Raw genomic sequence first — 22,534 nt, 5'->3', positions numbered from 1 at the left:
GTGAGGAGTGAAAGGCCCATGGCCAGATTCCACCAAGGCACTGTCGGAGGGTTGGAAGCACGGACCCTGAACATTAAACCTCTTCCCTCCAGGGCATCCCTGGAAGCTGGAAACACAAGGCCAGAGGCTACGGCCACCTGGCAGAGGCATCAAGCTGAGAGTAAACAGTTGTCATGCGTCGGGGTGACTCAAAACATTGGGTCCTGCCCTCTGCCTCCTGAAAACCTGGGGAAGACCACGCTGGGCCATGAGCCCAGCTCAGCTCAGAGTAAGGACCAGGAGCCAGAGACCTGAAGCTGTTCTGTCCCTACAAGTGCATCCATGAGAAGTCACTTCCCCCTCTGGCCTCAGTTTTCTCATTTATAATCTGTAGTCTGAGATTAGCTGACCCATTCAGACCCATATTGTGACAATAAATTTAAAAAGCCACTCTCCACACTGTCTCCACTGAAAGGGAATAGCAGCCACTGTCTCCCCGACGGCCTCAAACGTATAATTATCTAAATCCTTACTCAACCACCTCAAACTTTACATTCCTTCTCTGAAAACAACTTTAGCATACTTTAGATAAGTAAACTCTAAGCTCCTTCTACTTATTCCTGAGAAATTTATCCTTAAAAAAGAACTGAAAGATTCAAATAATACCCATGGTTTTAATGTTCTGGGGTTTCAATGCTAAAAATTATCACTGAGTGAGTAATTCCATGGAAAAGTACTGTAAAGAGAATGACTTCATTTAATGATCATTACAACCCTAAGTAGTAGTGTCATTATCACCAATCAACAAACAAGGGCACTGAGGCTGAGAGACGGAGAAACCTGCCCGAGTTCACTCAGCAGAACCAGAATTCAAATCCAGGACCGTCTGCTCAATTCTTACTCTACATCACCCACTCTGTCTGTTGGGAAGGGTCTCTGCAGACACCTTCTCCAGAGAGCAATCATGTTCCCCTCTAACCAGGTGAGTCACCAAGCAGGCACTGCCGGGCAGACAACAGTGTAAGGAGGCTTCTCCATCAGAAGTTTCCGAATGGTAATCTTTCCTATCAGTTTGCAGTTAAGCATCATTTAGAGAAAAACCAAGTTTCCAATAAGTTGATGTGTCAAGTGCATCTAGTCCTATCATCGCCCAAGTTATGAAAAACTCCGTCCTAGTTATGCTCTCCTCTATGATAAATACACACACACACAAACACATACAGTCATTACTCATGTGAGGCCCATGCTCAGCACAACAACCATGTCACAGGTACTATTAGTATACCCATTTTACAGATGAGGAGATTGAGGCACGGAGAACTAACTTGCCAGCAGATACGTGAGTGGGGAGAAGCAGCCCTTGGGTGGAAATACAGACAACCTGGCTCCAGCTCCCATCTCACAGCCATGATGCTCTCCTGCCTTCAGGGGTGAGGAAGCCCAAGACCTGGGCCCGCAACAGCACTGCCCACCTGAGCGAAGAATCCCTTCCGACTCCTCCGGGCGATCAGCAGCCTCTTCCACAGAAGGGCCACGAACTGCTGCTGGGTGAGCTTCCAGCCCTTCACCTGGTAGGAGCCTTTGCCATCCATCCCGCTAAGCAGGTCCGTTTCTCTGGATTCTGCAAGAAGCCAACATGAAGGTCACCTATCGTCTGAAGCACTTGGACGTCACCGTGCCCCTTCCTCCCGCACCTGCAGGAACCATCTTGGAGGTTGAGTTTGGAGGGGAAAGTATGTCAGGAGTAAAGGACTTTCACATCCAAGAAGATGTTAGGATGGCCACGTGTGCAGCCACAGCAGGCTCGGCCTTTTGTTCTCATCTGATGAGAGCAGGAAATGAAGGTGCCCGAGACCGTGAAGCGACGTGTTCACACGTGACTGGGTGTTACAGCCAGTTGTTCAGATGAATCGGGTCATCCTCGATTGCTTACGGAATACTCTGTGAAACGGGCCGTGAACACAGGCTGACACCCTTGAGGACACACAACGACAATCTGTCTCCCATCTATTAGACTTTTGGTAAAAGGCAGACACAGTCAAGTGACCTAAGTACAGACGGTGTCTGAAGTCAGGGAGCGCAGGAGAGTCACACACTTGCACGAGCAGGGAGAGCCAGACAGGTTTCTGTTCTTAAACATTCCACAGAAATCCTCGTCTTCAACAAATGATTTCCTAACTGTCATCTTACCAGTATCTGCTTGATTTCTTGCCTCCCTTTCTCCATCCCAGCCAAACACTCAGGGAGACACACTCATCCAAAAGATCTAAGTCTAGGGCACGGGTTGAGTCTAAAAGCAAAATCACCCTTCTGGGTCTTTCAAAATCATCCGCCCATTCAAAGAAGATTTATTCAACAGCTCAACACCCGAGGTGTGCAAGAAACTGGGACTCCACAGAAAAGATACTAAATGGACTCAGAGAATCGATGGGCATCCTGGGAGGAAGACCCCAGCTCAGGGAAGGCAGTGATGAGGGTGGGCTTTCTCCTTCAGGCTGGACAGCATGGGCAACATTGGAAAAGGGAGAGTGGCTTTTCTCATTTTCCCACTTCCCTTGGGACCCTGCAGGCATCTACCATCCTGGCCACCAAAAGATAACCCCAGAGACGAACACACGAGGGAACATGCGAGTTTCAAGATGTGGAACACAGATCTCGCCCACACGGACCTGGGTCTATGTCGGAATCATTGGGGTCGACAGCATCGTCCTCAGTGAAGGGGTGAAGGCAGCTCTGCTTGTCCCCAAAGGCCCGCCGGTTGCGTCTTGCCGGCAAAGTGCCATCTGAAGGCAAAGGGAAGGAATGCCCACATTTTATTTTACTTTTTACAAAATCAACTCTCCGCATCCGTAACGGACTTATACATGAAAGATAGGAATGTCATACAACAATGCAAAGGGAAAGGCCTAGGCCCGGTGAGCTGAGCAGCCTGCAGGAGGCACAGCCCAGTGTGCAGCCCCCGGAGGGTTACCTGAGGTCTCGGCGTCCACTCCACTCTCTTCAGCCACTTTGAGGAATATCTGAAAAGTAAGAGAAATTGAGACTATTACAGGCTGCATGTGATGACGGCAGCCACTGCCGCTGTGATGATTACATCATCGGATGGTATGCTAGGCCCTAAACACAGGAAGGAGAAGCTTCGCTTATTAATGCCACTTGGTCAGTCACTTGGGAGAGAAGCCTTTTTTACCGAAGAACACAGCCTCAGTGGTGGGACTGTCACTGATTTTCACATTAAAGCTACAGCCTCAGGACACTGCAGCAGAAGAAATGTGTTCCCCACCTACAGAGAATGAGCCGAGTGGCTTCTTCCAGGCGTATGGTCCCAACTCTTGGAGTGGGCTAGCGCCGTGAGACAGGATCCAGGAGAGAACGATCAGGAGATGATAGGTTTCCCTTCTCCTAAAGTGCTGTGGCAGAGTTCCAGACACCAGAAGAGACTCTGAACTGGACCAATGACTTCCGAACGGATCTACAGGCCCCTGCCGCGGAAGCAGGCACAGAAGCACCGACAGCAAGGCCTTCCCTCTGGAAGTTCCGATTCGAAGCCCTGCAGCCGAGCCTGGGCATTCTGGTCATCGATGATATCCCCAGAGGACTCTGACGCACAGTCAAGCTTGGGGGTCCCTGGGCCAGACAATTTATATCCCTTCCAGCCCTCAAGGCCTGGGATGTGTGTCCCTAAAGGGAATATGGACTCTGAAGCCCGAAACCCCCTTTCAAATCCTCACTCAGCATCCCTGAGTGTCTACTTTCACCATCATCTATGATGGTTCAATGAAGTTGCAATGACTTAAAAAAAAAAGAATCCTCACTCAGCATCCCTGAGTGTCTACTTTCTCATCTCGCTATGATGGTTCAATGGAGTTGCAATGACTTAAAAAAAGAAAAGAAAAAAGACACCAAGCTTGGCACTTGGCACAGAGTTTCCATAAATGCCGGCCACCTCCTAGGCATGGCCGTGACGTGGTCACACCAGGAAGCAATCCTAATACTTCTTTCCCACTATCGCCCACTACAACCTTAAAGGGTTCGTGGGGGCTGACACTGCCCGGACGCCAATGACCTCAGGACTCCGTGAGCAGTTCCAGGGTAACCTGTTCCCAGTGGAAACGCAGGCTGTGTGTCTGGCCTTCGCACTGTTGGCCCTTCTGTTCTGACGGCCGGGCCCTGAACTTACTTCCTCCAGGGTCGTCTCTGAGATGCCGTAGCTGGAGATGCCCAGGTCCGAGAGCCGGTCGTCGATCTCGTGGAAGAGTTCCACAAAGGCTCCCTCTTTGGCAGCTTCGTAGGGCAGCACATAGGTCAGCTCATGCCCGATGTCTTCCACCAGCCGGGCCTCGGCCACGTGCTTCCGGATGAGGTTGGAGATGATGGCGACATCTGTGGGGAGCAAACCACAAAGATGGCTCAGCCAGAGCAGAGGCCCCACACTGAGGGCCGGCCATTGCCTGCCTTCTCCCTCTGCCTACCCCTCAGAACTCTACTAGCCATGCACTGCACCTGTCTCAGATCCCTAAGTCATGCCACATGTTCATCTCTAGCCGTGAGTTCCTGGGGGCAAGAACTATGTCTTTGTATCCCCAAAACCAGGTCCATCGTAGGTTCAGTGCATGGGTGCATGGGTGGATGGACGGATGACTCAGCTTGAAAGCCTGGTTTCTATTGCCTACGCTCTAGGATTCTTCAGTGGAAAACTTGACTAAACAAACTTGAAAAGATTCTTCAACTCCCCCTAGAAAGATCCTTATATCTATCTCAATAGAAGCCTAATCAGACAGTCCATGGGAGGAGTCTCCTCCCTGGAGAATGCTGGTGATGAGGATTGGGCAGCGAGGGTTGAGGTACAGGCTTCTGTTGCATCCTCACTATTGGTGACACTGGCCTCCCCGACACACACATCCGGAGCAAACCCAGCAGGCTATTCCCGATCTCCTGGGCTCTCAGCCTCCCTAGGTCATGAGCTCTAGTCCCTCCCCAGTGGCTTGGCCCTGAGCTCCGCATCCCTGGTCTCCAGTGTCCAGTCAGATTCACCGCCCACCCCCCCAAGGGATCCCCTCACCCCCAATCATCTCAGCTCCCTGAGGCCCTGCCCTGTCAGCTCCCAGACCAAGCTCCAGGCTTCCCAGCAAGCGTGAGGCCAACCCGCCACCAAGCTGCACCCTCTCCCACAGCCGCCCGGCCCGGCCCAGCAGCAAACCTTGAGTCAGCGCCACCAGCCTCTGCACCTCTCCTCCTCTGCCTCCACTCTGCCCAGCTGGGGGAAGCTCAGGCACCACCTGAATAAGAAACCCCAGAGTCCTTACCGATGGTCAGCGTGTCACTTTCATGGTCGCTGCCCAGGCCAGCATCAGAACTGCTTTGAGAAACACTGTCCTCCTGATGGCAAAGAAGGAGGTGAGAATGGGTCAGGGACCGGGCAAGGCACAGCCACCACCACCTTCGCCAGGGAGGGCTCCTAAAGGCTGTGTGAGAACTAGAGCGGAAAGCTTCTCCTGAGAGGCATGCAACGGGGCGGCCAGGCTTCTGGGCCACAGTCCGACATGTGTGCCGTGGGGATGGCCGCCCTCCTGGAGGTGGGATGTCAGGATGCAGCGCCATCCACAGAACCATGGCCACCAATGGGTGCCGTGAGCAGGCCCTCGGCCGGCTGAGCATGGGAGTTACCTGGCTAGATGTCTAGTCAGTGCTTCTCAAGCTCTCATGTGTGTCTAATCACCAGGGCACTATGATTAAATGCAGATCCTGAGCCGTCCTGGGGTGGCCCAAGTTTCTGCATTTCTAACTAGCTCCCGAACGTGATCCCAGTGCGGACGTTTTTCAGAACACACTTGGGATAACCTGGTGCTAATGAAAGGCAAGTGGGCTGGAGCTCAAGGTTGGGATGTAAAGGTTTTAGGTGCCACGGGTTTCAGCACATTAATGAATCTCAGGCATGTACTGTGATCCAGAGGAAAACGTCCTTGGTTATTGGGTTCCGGTCCCACCTCCGTTATTTACCTGCTGGGTGAACTTGAATCAACTACCAAGCCACTATCAGCCTCCCTTCCCTCATCGTGGACAGTAATTACAGTATCTTATTCCCAGGGTTACTCTGCACTTTGAGATGACGTTTTTTAAAAAAAATGTGTAAGTAACAGCAAACGCTACAAAGAACTATCACCATCATTCTCTTTTGTGCTCAGAGTCTGCTAGACTGAGTGCCTGGCGTGAACTCGGTGCTCAGGAAACAGCGGCTTTGCAGATTGAAAGGTGAGGTCACTGCGATGGCAAAGTCATGACAGGAGCAGCAGGGCCTCCTGCAGCCGCGCAAGTCTCGTTTCTCCAACATAACGAAGTCCTCTAAGGACCTCCCCCATCACCCAGCCCACGTGCTTCCACAGGAAAATGCAAAAGGGATTCAACGGAGCTCGCACTACAGGAACAGAGGCCTCCCGAGCCTTCCACGTATGCGGGATGATGCGATTCCAAGGGAACCACAGCACCAACTTGGCGGAGGGGGTAGAGGGAGACAAGCCCTTCTCAGCCAGCAAGTCCCGACTCCCTGACCCCCGCCAGCCCCCGCACCAGCAGAGGCGGCAGCTCACCTTTTTCAGATATGACACGGTGCTGCTGCTGTTTCTGCAGGAGCTGAGGGAGGACTCCACGTCCTTCTTGACCAGGGTCAGGTAGTAGCCGGTTCCCATCTGGTTCTTCAGGAACAGGGAGGAGCCCACGCAGCACAGCTTCCCGTGGGAAATGATGGCGATCCTGTCCCCCAGGATGTCCGCTTCGTCCATGTGGTGTGTGGAGAGGATGATGGTGCGGCCTGCGGCGCAAACACAAGGACACGGGACAGGTGAGACCTCTCGATGTGCACTCACTGCAGTGGCTAGAGCTAAAATGTTAGTAGGGGTAAGCATGGGAGTAAGACCTGGCAGGCTGGTGGCCAGGACCACTAAGCTGTGGGCATAGCTACTGCAGCCTCGTAAAAATAAAAATGAACATTTGGGGAAGACGACCTGCCAGACAGTGTGCTAGGTGGTCTACATGCATTCTCCTTTAACGTAATCCTCCATGGGGTAGGCTCGACTGTTATCACAGGTAAAGAAACTGGGGCAAGTTAAATGGCTTTTCCTAGGCCTTAGGGCCAGCCAGGGCTGGTTCCAAAGCCTGTACTCCTCCTTGTAACCATAAGGTGGCAACCTTACGTATCATCTAAATCTCTAAGCAGACTGCCAATCATTCCCCTGCACCTCCCGCATCCACTCATTTATTCATCCACTCTTTCAACAAACATAAATTTAATGCACCATATTGGGGACAGAGATGAACAAGGACACAGCCTCTGCTCTCAGGGACCTCAGTCAAGAGGGGATATGGTTATGACACGTGGGTACATTTTTACTAGAGATGGTGGTGGGGGCTGTGGGAGCCCAAAGGAGATGCCCTTTATCCTGTTTCCCTTCTTCTTGCAGAGCCCTAGGTCATGAAGCGTAAACTTTAAGCATCCTATAAACCACACCTCCCCCTACACACAGGGGGGCGCACAGCTTTCAGAAAATGAGTTCCACATTTTCCTTGAGAAGCAATTTTGTTGCTCCAGCAAGAACAGCCATTAGCTATGGCCATCCTTCTCAAGCCTCTTCCTCCCTTCTTCCCTCCCAGCCTACTAGTAAGGATCCACGCCGGCTGTGGGCTCGTCCAGAATAACAACCTTGGATCCCCCAACAAAGGCCAAGGCCACAGACAGCTTTCTCTGCATTCCCCCTGTAAGCAGAAGAGAGGGAGGCTGAGGACAGTGAGGCAGGGCAGAAGCGGCGAGAGAAGAATGGAGGCACCCAGACCATTCAGGGACAGCCGGGGGGAAAGGAGGAGGGGTGGGTAAAGGAGAGAGGGGAGGGAAGGCAGCTCTAGGCCTCACCTGACAGCTGATTGGTTTTGCTTTTCAGTTTGCTGGGTGGCAAACCGACATCCAGGGCCATCTGCTCCATGTCCGCTTTCACAAACTTCTCTGAGAGGCCTTTCAGGCGGGCGTAGAACCAGATGTGCTCTTCCACAGTCAGCCTGGGGACAGAGGGGCAGCTCAGCCCTGGGCCCTGCAGGACGCTCCGGAATACAGGGCCTCTCTAGAACCCCGCCAGCCAACCAAGAAGCTGGCTCTGCATTAACCTAGAGCTGCCCCCCTGAACTTCAAAGGCCCTCAGACGCTCAGAGAAGGGAGAGCCCTGTGGAGGGCATGAGCATGAGCTGCTCGCTTCACACAAAAGGAAATTGGGGCCCAGAAGGATAAAGTCCTTGGCCCAGGTTACAGAGCCCAGGTCTTTCTCTGCTCCACCACAGGGCTCCCTGGTGGACCTCCTACTTGCTGGTGGAACAGCCCAGCATCAGGGAGGGCTGTGGCAGGAGAGAGGACAGGCCCATCGACCCTCCAGAAAGACAGCAATGGACAGCACCATTTCCCAAGCCCCCATCCTAGGGCGGGGCTGATGGAACATCTCCCATCCTACAGTTTACCTCCTCTTTTTCCTAAAGTTGAGGGACAACCAGGTCTCCAAGTGTCCAGGCGAGGACACCACCAAAGAGCATAAAATGTTTAAGTCCTCCTCTGCCCCTGACTCATGACCCCACATATCCAGAGAGGCTCCGCCCTCCTGTGCTGCTGGTACTCACATGTCAAAGAGCACATTGTGCTGGGGGCAGACCCCCAGGTTCTGCCGGATGGTACTCATCTCGGAGCGAATGTCTTTCCCCAGGATGTAGGCGGTGCCCGAGGTGGGAGGGAACAGCCCAGTCAGGATGGACCTGAGGACAGAATGTTCGAGTCCAGGAGTCAGCGTGAAGCCCCACCTTCCCAGAAACGCTCCATACCCGGCTGCAAAGCCAGCACAGAGCAGAGGCATCAAGCCTCCCACCCCAGACTCCTTCCTAATGGGCTCTGACACCCCACAAAGCAAACAAACCTTCGCTTTAGTGACTATGAGTGGGCCACATATTCAAAGTGACCACCTCAGTATGAGCATTTTTTAATGAACTCCAATTTGCACTGAAAACTAGTTTTGGACATGGATTCTGCATGCCTACGATCATGTCCACATAAAATGGATGAACAACAAGAAAGTATTCAAGATAAAAATAATTTTGTTTGTGTTAATGGTAGGATTTTTGCACGCCTTTTAAGGATTTTCTGCAGTGTTCGTAACATATTGGTTTTGCATTAAAAAAAGATAAAATAGAAAAAGGTCGCCCCCAATGACATATCCTTTGCAATGGCTGAGGGACCACACTGAAAGCCGCTAAGGCTAATTCTGGTGTTTCCGTGGCCTTTGCGCCCTTTGGAAGCTGCCCACTAGGTCCTTGTAGGTCCAGGGAAGACAAGCATACAGCCAGCTGCCCAGCTGCTTCTCACAGCTGCTTAGGGACAAAGTTCCTGGAAATGCTACTTCCCTCCAACACATCTAATCTTTCTTATCTCACATTTCTGGGCAAAGCAGCTCCAAAAGAGAACCTTTCTCAGAGCTGTGAGAGCTTCACGTTCCGAGCACACTGCCGAGAACTGAACGGGAACGGTCAGGAAAAGGCCCCCAGACTGCTGTAGGCTGAATCAATAACACATAGTAAACCCGGCCTTTGGAAAGCACCATCTGATTAGATAGCATTTTTACACTCATCCTCTCCTCCTGTGTCCTGCCCTTGCCCAGTGACCAACGCAGTGTGCTTAGGGATGGATTTCTAACTGTGCTCAAGGACCGCCCTGGGCTGATGCTGAGAGAACCACGCCCTCTTACATGGTGGTGGTCTTCCCGGCTCCGTTGTGGCCCAGAAAGGAAGTGATCTGGCCCTCGTAGAAATTCAGGGTCAGGCCATCGACAGCCACCTTCATGCCATCTCGGTAAACCTTCCTCAGGTTCTGAATGGACACACCCAACTTCAGGTGGCTGGGCTCTTCCTCCATGCAGACTGTGAGAAGGGAGAACACAGGAACGAATGCAGAAGACAATGACGCGCGGCCTGTGGAGACCAGCAGCTGGGCCCCTCTCCATGGCCCCTTCTGGTTTCCCAGGAAGGAGGACAGGCTATAAATACAGGGGTGCACAGAAGTAGGCTAATAATAATACATAAGTAATATAATAGCTGATAAATAAATAATAGTACAAGAATAAACTCTGCTTCACGTCCTCACAACTTGTAAACATACTTTTGCCCACCCTTGTATTTACTTAGGGCCCATTTGGGCACTGGTGTTGGTGATGGGAACACAATGATACAGGAGGATCAGTCCTGTAGGGGGAAAAGACTTGACAATCAGCTAAAATATAAGATGCTGAAAGCTCTTTAAAAAACACATTTGAAGTGGCCTGACACCTGTGGTGCAGCCATCTTGTGGAGTGCTACTCGGCAATGAAAAAGAACAATCTGTTGATACACATCACAACTTAGATGGATCTCAAGGGGATTATACAGAATAAAAATCCAATCTCAAAAGATTATATATTGTAAGGTTCCATTTATATAACATTATGGAAATAATAAAATTATAGAAGTGGAGAACAGAATCTTGATTGACAGATGTCACAGAATGGGGAGGAAGGGCTGTGGCTATGAAAGGGTCACAGGAGGGAGCTTGTGGTGAAATAAACAGTTTTGCATCTCGACTGAAGCAGTGATTACATGAACTTATACAAGTGATAAAACTGCACAGAACTTAACAGACACACACACACACACACACGTGCATGTAACACGAGTGCATGAAATCTGAAGGTTTGTGAAATGGACCAATGTCAATTTCATGGTTTTGAGATTGTTACTATAGTTACATTAGGTGTCACTATTGGAGAAAACTGGGTGAAAGATACAAGTTTCCTTTTGTAACTTCCCTCCAAGAATCTGAGCAAAGAGCCCAGAAGGCAGAGCCTTTGCTGAACTATAGGCATCACCACCCGCAGGTCAGAACCCAGGAGAGGATTAGGCTCTGGGTAACGAAGGTGAGAACATTAAGAAGCCCAGGCTGAGCCTGTGGCAGCCACGTGGTGTCAGCCCACACTGGTTCCTACAGCTGTCAGCATGGTCAGGCAGGCAGTGAGAGGACGGTTCCACAATCACAGTGGTATCTATCTCTTCCTTCTTCTCATTACGATGGCATGAAAAGTGGAGGGGTGGTGGGGAGGGTGGAGGAGGCTTAGAGTCACTTCCCAAGAAGCCAAGAAAACACGCCTCAGGGACTCAGATGCTAACTCTCTGACAAGTCAACAGCACTGACACAAACCGCTTGGGAGAACTGGGAAAGGGACAAGGAGTGGTTTTAGACTCTTGCCCGCAGCAGTCAGTGGGGGCAGCAGCACTCACTTTCAGATGCGCCCTTCTGGCTGGAACCAGGATGGCTCTTCTCATCACTTTCCTCACCCAACCAGTAGGACTTGGTGCAAGGAAAATACCAGGGCCGGGGGATTCCATACTGGCCTGAAAGCAAAGCACAGGTATGAATCAAGCTCGGCCACATTCCAGCATTCCTGAGATTTCCCAACCATTTCCTGATGCCATTTACCCCCTCTCTCCTTGCGTTGCCTTCCTTCGGAGACGAGATGGGACAGGCTGGAATGGAAGGGGGGAGGGGAGCTACCATTTGAGGAGACCTACTTTGTATGACATAAGTTTGCACCTCTTTCCATCTCCCAACCACCCCATGACACAGCTGTCGTCCCTATTTTAGAAAAGAGGAAACTGAGGGATAATTCCTCTACCCAAGATCACTCAGCCAGTAAGTGGAGGGCTCAGAATTGAATTTAGATCTGTATGATACAGAATTGCATATCCTATGCAGGAAGTTCAGGTAGGGATAATAAACATTTCACGTATACCCACCCACCTTCCCTTAGGGGAAAATTAGAAGGTGAACCAGAAAAAGTTAAACCTTGCTCTCTCAGAATTTGATCTTATGTGAAAATGTATCCAAGGCAGGTCTTGGTCAAGGAGATGTATTAAGGGAAGTAGTGAATAAATTTTTATGAATGCTAATTCGATTAGATCACAAGCCAGGGCTTGGAGCCAATGTATGAGTTATTCACAAGCTGTGCTGAGGATACAGAGCCTCTACCAGTGGTAACTCTGGGGATGCAGATGAGAGAATTGGGTCAGCTCTGGGAGCAATCTCCTGGGCCAGCTGACTCAGGGTAACCCAACTGGGTTCACCTCCAAGCACTGACACTTACCAGCTGTGTGGCTACAGGCAATTATTTAACTTCTCTGAGTCACAGTTTTATCATTTGCAAACACTGGTTATAACAGAAACTTCTTCACTGCAGTCTTATGAGTATTTTAATAGAACCAAAGTATATAAAACACTTTGGACAGTGCCTGGCACAGAGAGCTCAAGAAATAAGGGCTAGCCGGCTGGCATGGCTCAGTGGTTGAGTGTCGATTTATGAGCCAGGAGGACATGGTTTGATTCCTGGTAAGGGCACATGCCCAAGTTGCAGGCTCAATCCCCAGTGGGGAGGGGCAGGGGGCATGCAGGAGGCAGCCAATCAATGATTCTCTCTCATCGTTGATGTTTCTCTCTCTCTCTCTCCCTTCCTCTCTGAAATCAGTAAACATATAATTTTAAAAAAGAAAAAGGGGTATATCCGTAGTAAGAGTTGTACTTCTAACATCAGCTGCTTCTCCTTGGTCTGTGTATTTGCCACAGGTCTACACATAGGTCTAAAGCCGTAGCCACTTTCCAGGGAGCCCCTGGCCCTGCAGAAGTCCCAGCAACAAGGGAGACAAGCTCTGCAGCTACAAGTCGCATGTCCCTAGCAGACGGCTAAAGCAGGCAGAAGCTTGGTGTACCTGGGAAGACAGCCTCGATGTACCACGTCATCACCCCATAGAGGAAGGCATCAAACAGCATCATAGAGACCGAGGTGGTGAGGTTGAAGCCATCTTCCTCCACGGGGCTCTCGAAGAGGTTGTCCCACTGCACCCCAATGCCCTGCTCCTCGAAAAGGGCGAAGTACTCACAGCCAAAACCGAAAGCCACGGGGGAGAGCAGGCTCTGTGAGAAAGAGGCGAAAGTCACTCATCCATCTCCTGTCTCTTTTTCCTAACACTGCCCATGTAAATTTCACCTGGAGAAATCTGAATGTGCAAAATGGATCAATTACAAGACATGGAAGTAGTCATCTACAGGGTCCCTCTGGGGCGGGGGGCTCCTTGACAGCATATAAAATGATTCTATTTATAGCCACTCATTATGCGCACACATTTCGGAAACGCGATATGATGAAGTGTAAAACTTTTAGAATTTTATGCTCCCAAAGATGCCCCAAGGGCTCAACATTCCTGCGCCCCACACATACGCTCATACATCATCCAGATCCTCCCGAGCCCTCTGCTCAGCACTGATGGCTCCTGTCAGAGCAGCCTGCCTGGGGCCCCTGATATTTAAGGGTCCAAACCGAGGCACCAGAGGTGACTTTTGGAAGTGATCCGAGGGACAGCTGGCAACTCACCCTTACATGGGCTTACACACCCTTGAAGGCCCCTCCTCCCGTGGACAAGGAAGGGAAATGTTGAGGGCAGGGGTCCGTGGGAGATGGGGCACCTGCTCCTCAGTTTTTTTCAGTTCAGAAAACGTTACTCAAGTGAGACCCATGCTGGACACAAGGAGCACAGAGTCAAGGAGGAGCCACCTGTGACCTCAAGAGGTTTCAGTTCTATCTGTAGCTGTGACTTACGGTGAGCTCACGTGGGGGTGGAGACAGAAGGTGGAAACGGCATCTACTGTCTAAACGGGCTCCCCTATGCCATATACCCACAGCTAGGTGGATGGTACAGCCTGGCTCTGAAAAATTCCATCTGATTCAATTCGGCCATTCGATTCACTGAGAGGACTAACGGTAAACAATTTCATGAGACGCAGCCCCTGCCTTCAAGCAGTTTAGAATCCAGCTCTGAGCTTCCCATCGCATCCCATTGGAGACTCTCTCAGCCTGGACCGCAGCAGAGGAGAAGCCCAGGGGCGGCTGGGACAGCGGCGACCACAGACAGGCCAGGGTCACTCACCGCGAAGATCTTGAGCGTGAAGCCCACGTAGTCCTGCCAGGCCACACACAGGACGTAGGGCAGGTACAGCATGAAGTAGATGATGCCCCCGCAGGCTGCCGCCAGGTTGGCCCGGGAGAAGAGCGTGCTGATGAGGAAGCACTGCAGGATGGTCACCACGGCGAACACGGACAGGAAGACAAACACCACGCTGGGGTCGCTGTAGGGCAGCAGGTTTCCCAGCTGGAAAGGAAGAGACCCAATAAACGTGCTGCCTTTTCAACCAGCACGCACATCCTCGCATGACCTGCGGGACGAAGCGGGGCTCACTCCTTCTCCTCTTAGAGACGATACTGAGGAACGGTGCTGTTTGTTTTTCTGATGAAGAAACCAAAGCCTAGAGAAGGGAAATGACTAACCCAGGACCACACAGCAAATTAGTGGTAAGTCAGGACCAGAACAGAGTCCAGGGTTGGCACTCATCAAGGTTTATCTCAACAATTTTGTTCTTTATTTCTCAAAGCAATCTGACCTGGCTTTTCTTTTAAATGACTTTGACTCCTGGCGCCAAGAGAGTTGTGAGAGTAATGGCAACCCACACGACCTCCCCCTCCAACAGCCAAGGAAAGTGGCCAGGCAATCGTAACATCCCCCTTGACAACCAGCCATGGATCCCACACTCCCAGTCACCTGAACTCGGTGGACCTTTACATTTATCTGCAGGAGTTGGGTGTATCTGAGCAGGACCTGCCAGCATGCAGTAGTCCCAGAGTAGCTCCCATGCACCTGCTACGGGACCCCCACACCCACCACAGAGCTCCGTCCCTCACAGTCAGGCACCAGAGCATGAGAGGGGTTCGCTTTTAGCAAGAACTGCTCTGCCACAGGGTCAGACGACCTCAGTGAAGTCCGTAACCCTCCTTGGTCTCATTTCCTTGTACGTTCGGTGGGTTATTTAGTGAGGATATACTAAGACGGCACCAGTGATAAGATTTAAAGTGCTGGGCAATCGATAAGTGCACATTTGTAATGAATAGTAACTAGTACGACAATGAATGTTAGTTCCTATGCCACTGCACACCTCCCTCTTTAAAAACACTTATTTTTATCAGATGGGTCCTTAACGGAAATGATTGTGGAGAAAGAAAACTGGCCTACAAACTTATTAATGTATGTGGTGGACAGAGAACTGTGCCGACAGTCCCCTTCTGGGGGGACCTGTCCGGCTGTCAGCAGACAGCCTCCGGGTACCAAATTCTCTGGGTCTGTTACCGCTGCAGAGAGCACCTGGCCCTGAGGAACACACACGTTCAAGGACTGGCTGAGGGGCCTGGGCAGGGGATGCCAGGGAGGGAGGCCTTGGGGAACCTAAAGAGCTGGACACTTCAGCTCCATGAGGGACAACTCTGACAAGCATATAGGCTCCCAGTGCCCATGGGGTTGCCTTGCATTGCCGTTCAACTGCTCCCTTTGCCCAGTCCTGCATCCTCCCCAGAGACACTGATCCCTACTAAATATTCATATGCCAAGCGGTTCCAGCCTCTGCTTCCAGGAAACCTAACCTGTAACCATGTGTCCTTCTGACTACAGTTTCTAGATCGGCGGTTCTCAACCTATGGGTCACGACCCCTTTGGGGATTGAACAACCCTTTCTTTCACAGGGATCGCCTAAGACCATCGGAAAACACATATATAATTACATATTGTTTTTGTGATTAATCACTATGCTTTAATTATGTTCAATTTGTAACAATGAAAATACATCCTGCATATCAGATGTTTACATTATGATTCATAACAGTAGCAAAATTACAGTTATGAAGTAGCAATAAAAATAATTTTATGGTTAGGGGTCACCACAACATGAGGAACTGTATTAAAGGGTCGCGGCATTAGGAAGGTTGAGAACCACTGCTCTAGATATTCCAGGAAGCACCGCCCAAGATGAGTAAGGCAGTGACCAGCTTTCAGATGCTGTCATGAACCTCTGCCCAGCAGACAGCATGGCACAAGGTAAGTGTGGGCTTACCTGGGAAGCAAGCACCCTGAGCTGTAATCCTGCTTAGCTGCTTCCCAGCTAGGCTGACCTTGAGAAAGTCATTGTCCCTGCCAGGGACTCACTTTTCCCAACTTTAAACTGGGGGCATTGCAGGAGATGGCATGCCTGACCCCTTCCCTCCCAAAGAGTATTTGCTTTTCTCCCCCTCACGCAGCCCATGCTGGGAGGAGCCGGGGGCAGCCTTACTTTCAGGATGACCACCAGCAGGCTGGCGCTCACGAGCAGAGGGATGAGGCTGCTGATGAACCAGCTGAACCAGAGGATGCCATTGTCCAGGCCCATGATGCGCATGGTCTCCTTCAGCCGCGCCTCCTTCTCGTACACGATGCCCTTGATGATCACAGCCACCGAGTAGATCCAGGCCAGTGTCATGAAGAGAGGCATGGACCGGCTCATCACCCGCAGGAAGCTGAGGCCCCAGGGAAGGGAAGGGGAGAATTAAAGACAAGTGTGAGCCAGACTCATGGGCCAACGCCTCCAGGCCTGCATGCAAGAGAAAGCACCGCGACTGAGCCAAAGATGGCAGGCCCTCTGCACCCGGACACACAGAGAGCTCATGGCATGAGCAGTGCAATGTAGCGATAAAAAATCAAACCAACAACGTATTGGCAAAATAAACTTCTTTGGGGGCCTGCTTTAGTAACTAGGTAACTCCGGGATGTCATTAACCTAAATGTGGGTGTTTTTAAATGACTAAAACAAAACAAAACGAAAAACAAAAAACCCCAAACTCATTCTCTCATGAAAGTTCAACATCTCCAAGGTCATCGCATCGCACTACTGACTTGCCTTGCACAACCAGTATGACAGATGGTGCAGAAACACACATCAGGCAGCTCTTGTCAGGGGTATTTCCAAACGAGAACAGGAAATGCAGTGAAGCAAATGGGACACAGAATCTGGTCCCTGAAAATCGAGGTCCGCGGCCCAGCTTTACCCCTTCTGCACACACTGCTGCGAGTCAACAGCAAGACTCTTACTGCCTCGACTCGCAGCATCCTCATCGTAAGACATGCTTTCTAGAGTGAATCTGGGCTGAGGGGCACTTTGGGATAGTCTTCCTTCGGGAAGTTCTGGCTCATCTTTCAGGATATAAGAAGCAAGATAGTTCTGGGTGGCATGGCAAAGCTAGAGTGAGCCACACAAGGAGAGACAATTGCCCAGTGCAAAGCAGAGAGTAAACACAGGGAGAGGCACCCTGCTCCTTCCGCACTCTGATCTCTACACACACACACACACACACACACACACACACACCAGCAACAAAAGAGCACAGACACTTTCCAGTTGGGAAGAGGCATCACCTATTTCAGGTGCCTGAGGTGATTATACTTCTCCCCATGCTCTCTCACAAGAAATCATTAGATCGAAAGGCCCAGCTCCCACCATGAGAAGTTGGCAGCACAGTGACTAAGCACTAAAACATTATCTTAAAAGTCTAAGATAAAAAGGCCTTGTTCAATTTCACTTGGGTTGTTTCAAAATGTGGTTTATCCATTACGGAGAAGAAGTACATATGTTTGCACACAGTGGGCTTTTCTAGGTCTGGAACGCTGTCCCTGTGTTTGGGGAATGTGTGTATGTGTTTGTCGTGACATTTTAAACGTGCAGATTGGGAACTTTTAGAGATAAGTTACTTAGTTACTTGACTGACTTTTGTGCAGGAAAGAGGTTCAAAAGAGTAAAGTGTAAAAAAAAAGTCCTGGTAATTGTGGACGAGAAGGGAAGGAGGATCGACAGTGTGTGCACATGTCCATGTCTCTGATGTGACTCAAACTGTCAACTACCTACATCTGGTATCTCAGTTCCTGAGATCTTCACAGAATTTCAAAAATAACTTATGACCAGTATCAACACCCACATAAAATAAATAAAATCAAAGCGCTCTGTCTCCTCCCTGGGTGTGTGCGTGTCTACACGCCACCTGGGGACAGTGTCAGCTCGCTAAATAAAGAAGGTGGCTTCCTGGTGACTTACATGTCATCGACGTAACAGGGGTAGGGCATCTGCTGCACGTAGACCCCGGTTTTCTTCTCAGTGCCCGTCAGCACCCGGATGATCGCCTGTTCCACCACATCCTGCAGGTAGGCGAAGCCCCCCCAGACGTACCGCATGTCCTCAAAGGGGTCCGCCCGAGGACCAGGGTCCCAGTACCTGAAACCGAGACACAGGCGATCAAACATTTCACAGAACCACACAATAAAAACCCAATCACCCGCAATCCCATCACCGCTCCCAGCCACTGTTTTTATGTTTGTATCTTACCTTCTGGTGTCAGTTGACATGTACACATATTTTTAAATAGACACCAGAAAGAGCATACCACTTAGCTTGTTTTCCCCGTCCACTGAATAACATTGCATCTAGTAGACATACCACAATTTACCTGACCACTCCTTTCCATATTGATTGTTTGCCCCTTTGTAAAAAAGGATAATGCTACCATGGGGAACCCAGAGTCTTTTTTTCTCCTTTTTTTGTTCTGTTGATTTAATTCCTTGGGATTAATTCCCTTGAGTGAGAAGGCTAAATCAAAAGATAATAATATTTTCTAAAAAAAGATATCTCATTACCTTTGAAATAACTGTCTCCATCAAGAAATGTGGCCACTGCACCAAAATTATGCCACCCGTTTAAGTTTCTAACAAATTAGTCAATAAAAGTAAGAACCCCTAGTCATCTTAGCTGCTCTTGACTTCCCCGGGGCTGGCTGGTGTGATGGGACTCAACTCACCCATCTTTGATCTTATTTGTCCTCTCCACATTGTCAATGTCCATGCGGATCTTGTACTTGACGTGATGGGGCAACTCGACACTGTCGGGGGGAATCCCGGTGAACACGATTCCAGCCCAGAACTTCCTCTCATCCAGCAGCTCCATGGACTTGTTGATGAGCCAAACCTCTGTTGCGATCGGTTCCACCTTGTTCAGGTTGACACACTGAAGGAAGAACAGCTGTCATGAGTAGTGTGGTGGCCAGAAAAGCAAGCAGTGGCCCAGGAAAACCTGACCCTGAGAGCAAAAGACTATGTGGCTTTTCTATCCTCACTCTACAAATCTCCCCTCGAGTCATTTTCCAATATGCAACTGAAAATGGGTCATATTTCTTAACTGAAATTTAGGGATAAGTTACTTAAACTGACTTTTGTGTGGGAAAGAGGTTCAAACAATGACCATGCCTCATTTTCCTCTCTGTTTTCTTAGCAATTTTGAGACATTAACAACTAACCAAATAAATAAACTTGTCCCTCTTAAGTGACATCATTTTTAAGAGACTACATTTTTAAAAATGTAATCTGTCTGATTAGATTTCAGATAAATTTCATAGAAACACTCTTAGGTCTGACAGAAAAAAAGCTCGAGTTAGACTTGTTTATTTACGTATTTGATCATTCAGCTGACATTTACTGAGTGCCTTTTGTACACCAAGTCCTATGTTAGGTTTGAGGACACTACTGTAAATAAGCCTGTACATTATTCCTAAGCATCCCTCCAATCTGACTGACTGCACCATGTCAGAGGGGAAAAACCACAGCATGGCCTTTTCTAAATGCTCCACAGAAGAGAGCCTCACCTCCATGAAGCGGCCTATGGTCTGGACCGCCCCGTTGGTCTCATTGAAAGCCTCTCTCCAGGTGTACACAGAGCCGTTCTCTGACTGCACGTCCTCTGGGTACTTGGCCAGAAACGCCGCGATATCTTCGGCTGTCCAGTCTAAGCCGGCCAAGCGCTGTTTCCAGAAGTGGTCATTGCCCCTGCTGTTCAGGAGTGTCTGCCATTTCAATGGGAAATCACAAGCAACAAACATTACAAAACCCTTCACGTACGTGGTCTCCTTCATTTATCTTCACAGCAAACTGCGAGTTAAATAACAGTGTCCCCGTTTTAAAGATGAGAATATTGGGGTTGAGCAATAAATGAATATGATTTTAACCAAGACTGAGTCACAGTGCTAATAGCCATGGAGCTGAGACTCAAAGCCAGACCAGTGCGAATGCAGAGTCCCTATGTTTTCCACTGTACCAAACAACCTAGCTTAGCAGTAAGTAACTACAGCAACAACAGTAATCACCCTTACTCTGCACAGTTACTATACTGAATTATTTATCTGCTTTACCTCACGCAACTCCATGATGAAGGTACCTTTAATAGCTCCCATTTTACATATGGGGAAACCTACATTCAGAGCCATCAAGTCCTTAACATAAGGTCCCTAATAAGTAGCAAAGTTTAGCAAAGTCAGAATACAAAACACGGGCTCTCTGATTCTACGGCACCTTCCCACTACATTGAATTGATTTATCTGCTTTACCTCACGCAACTCCATGATGGAGGTACCTTTAATAGCTCCCATTTTATAGATGGGAAAACCTACATTCAGAGCTGTCAAGTTCTTTTTATTTTTTGTTATGCTTATATGCATGCATACAAGTCCTTCAGTTGATCTCTTACCCCACTCCCTCATGCCCCCCAACCCTCCCTGGCCTCCCCGCTGCAGTCAGTTTGACAATCTGAGGCAGCTCTGCCTCTGTATCTATTATTGTTTATAATGGTCTCTATTATCCATGAATGAGTGAGATCATGTGGTATTTTTCCTTCATTGACTGGCTTAAGAGCTGTCAAGTTCTTAACATAAGGTCCCTAATAAGTAGCGAAGTTTAGCAAAGTCAGAATACGAAACCTGGGCTCTCTGATTCTACTGCACCTTCCCATTGCATTGAATTACTTTCCTCTCTTGAGACCCTATCTGATGACTCCTCATATAGACCACATCTCTAGTCTGAATGAAGACAAACACACTTTTGCTGTTTAGTTTGGGAAAATAATACCATTATTAAACCAAGTAAAATCCGATCTTTCCCAACTGCAAGACACATGGGTCATGATGCAAAGGAGGCCTAACTTCCTTTCTTGCTCACTAGCTGGTTAGCCCTCAACATGGGTCTCAATGTGGAAAAACAGAAAAACCTAATTTGGTGCTCAACCGACAGCTACTTTCTTATTTTAAAAAAATGCATTTTTTAATTGATTTCAGAGAAGAAAGAAGAGGGAGAGAGAGATTGAAACATCAATGATGAGAATCATTGATTAGCTGCCTGGGCACGCCTCCTACTGGGGATCAAGCCCGCAACCCAAGCATGTGCCTTGACAGGGAATCGAACCGTAATCTCCTGGTTCATAGGTTGATGCTCAACCACTGAACCATACCAGCTGGGGATGGCTACTTCCTAAATCAGTCTCATTTCCACTAACATGAGCTGTTTTCCCCACGTGGCTTCATATTTACTATTTTAATGGAAGCATAATGATTTCATAGATTATATTTACTATAATTTCACTGTTTTCATGCTGCTAAGCGTTTAGCCTATTTCTAATTTCCCACAATAACAATTATTATAGCAATAACATTTTCTGTTCTACAGTGACTTCTTCTTTTTAAAATTATGTCTATAGGATATATCCCTGAGGGTGTGTGGAATGGAGGTACACAGGGAAGCACATTTTTTATGGTTCTCGCAATTTTCACCCCAAATTGCTTTCCAATAGGGAATAACAATTTATACTGTTGTCAGTAATATATGTATTTTTGTTAAAATAAATAGATGCAAAATTGTACCTCACAAATTGTGAAACAACTTTATTCGGAGACTTGAACTGAACGAATGAGGGCTGAGTGAAGACATGTGGTGTCTGGGGTGAGACCTGCTCTGCCCAGTGTGGATTTTGAACAGTACTACCAAGGAAGCAAGACTAGAGAGATGAGCCCAGTGAAATCCCTGGCCACATGGCCATTTTAGGGTACAAGAGGGGGCCAGGAGACCTAATTTCACTCTGAGGAGTGGTAGCCAGGGAGAAAGCAGGGTCTTGAGATGAAGGTGCCAAAAACCAGCTAAAAAGGAGAACGGTTTAGTATCAGTAGGGTCCCTGATGCAACAGAGAAGTGATTCTGGATCTGTGGGGTAATGCAATGGGTGTAGACAGAGCCACAGACAGCAGAGAGATAAGAGCTATCACAGAGCAGAATGGTGGTTGCCAGGGGCTGGGGTGGGGGAGATGGGGAGATCAAAGTGTACAAAGTTCCAGCTATGCAATCTGAGTTCAAAGGTCACCCTATATCAGTGATGGCGAACCTTTTGAGCTCGGTGTGTCAGCATTTTGAAAAACCCTAACTTAACTCTGGTGCCGTGTCACATATAGAAATTTTTTGATATCTGCAACCATAGTAAAACAAAGACTTATATTTTTGGTATTTATTTTATATATTTAAATACCATTTAACAAAGTAAAATCAACCAAAAAATGTCATAGGTTCGCCATCACTGCCCCATACCAACAATACATACTCTCGACTTGAAATTTGCTAAGCAATCACTACATGAGATGATGCATATGCTACTGATTGTGGTGATCATTTTACAATGTAAACGTACATCAAAACATCAAGTTGTTCACTTTATATATAATTTTTGCTTGTCAATACACCTCAATAAA

The 22,534-nt window shown here is 48.9% G+C and overlaps 1 protein-coding gene across 1 annotated transcript in view; it reads right to left on the bottom strand.

Moving 5' to 3' along the window:
• The window catches only part of ABCA1 (ATP binding cassette subfamily A member 1), a 114,756-nt gene that overhangs the window by 27,389 nt on the left and 64,833 nt on the right, over window positions 1-22,534 (bottom strand). Inside the window, 17 exon segments of the mRNA XM_006768731.2 lie at window positions 1,452-1,600; window positions 2,649-2,762; window positions 2,951-2,999; window positions 4,160-4,362; window positions 5,286-5,358; window positions 6,567-6,787; window positions 7,549-7,728; window positions 7,883-8,025; window positions 8,632-8,763; window positions 9,747-9,918; window positions 11,308-11,421; window positions 12,790-12,994; window positions 14,005-14,226; window positions 16,229-16,451; window positions 18,020-18,196; window positions 18,777-18,982; window positions 19,617-19,814. Coding sequence (XP_006768794.1) covers window positions 1,452-1,600; window positions 2,649-2,762; window positions 2,951-2,999; window positions 4,160-4,362; window positions 5,286-5,358; window positions 6,567-6,787; window positions 7,549-7,728; window positions 7,883-8,025; window positions 8,632-8,763; window positions 9,747-9,918; window positions 11,308-11,421; window positions 12,790-12,994; window positions 14,005-14,226; window positions 16,229-16,451; window positions 18,020-18,196; window positions 18,777-18,982; window positions 19,617-19,814 — 2,781 coding nt within the window.

Source organism: Myotis davidii, unplaced genomic scaffold (assembly GCF_000327345.1).
Source record: "Myotis davidii unplaced genomic scaffold, ASM32734v1 scaffold723, whole genome shotgun sequence".
Classification (NCBI taxonomy): Eukaryota; Metazoa; Chordata; class Mammalia; order Chiroptera; family Vespertilionidae; genus Myotis; species Myotis davidii.
Note: the sequence above shows the minus strand (reverse complement) of the source record. Positions and strands in the feature narration are given on the sequence as shown.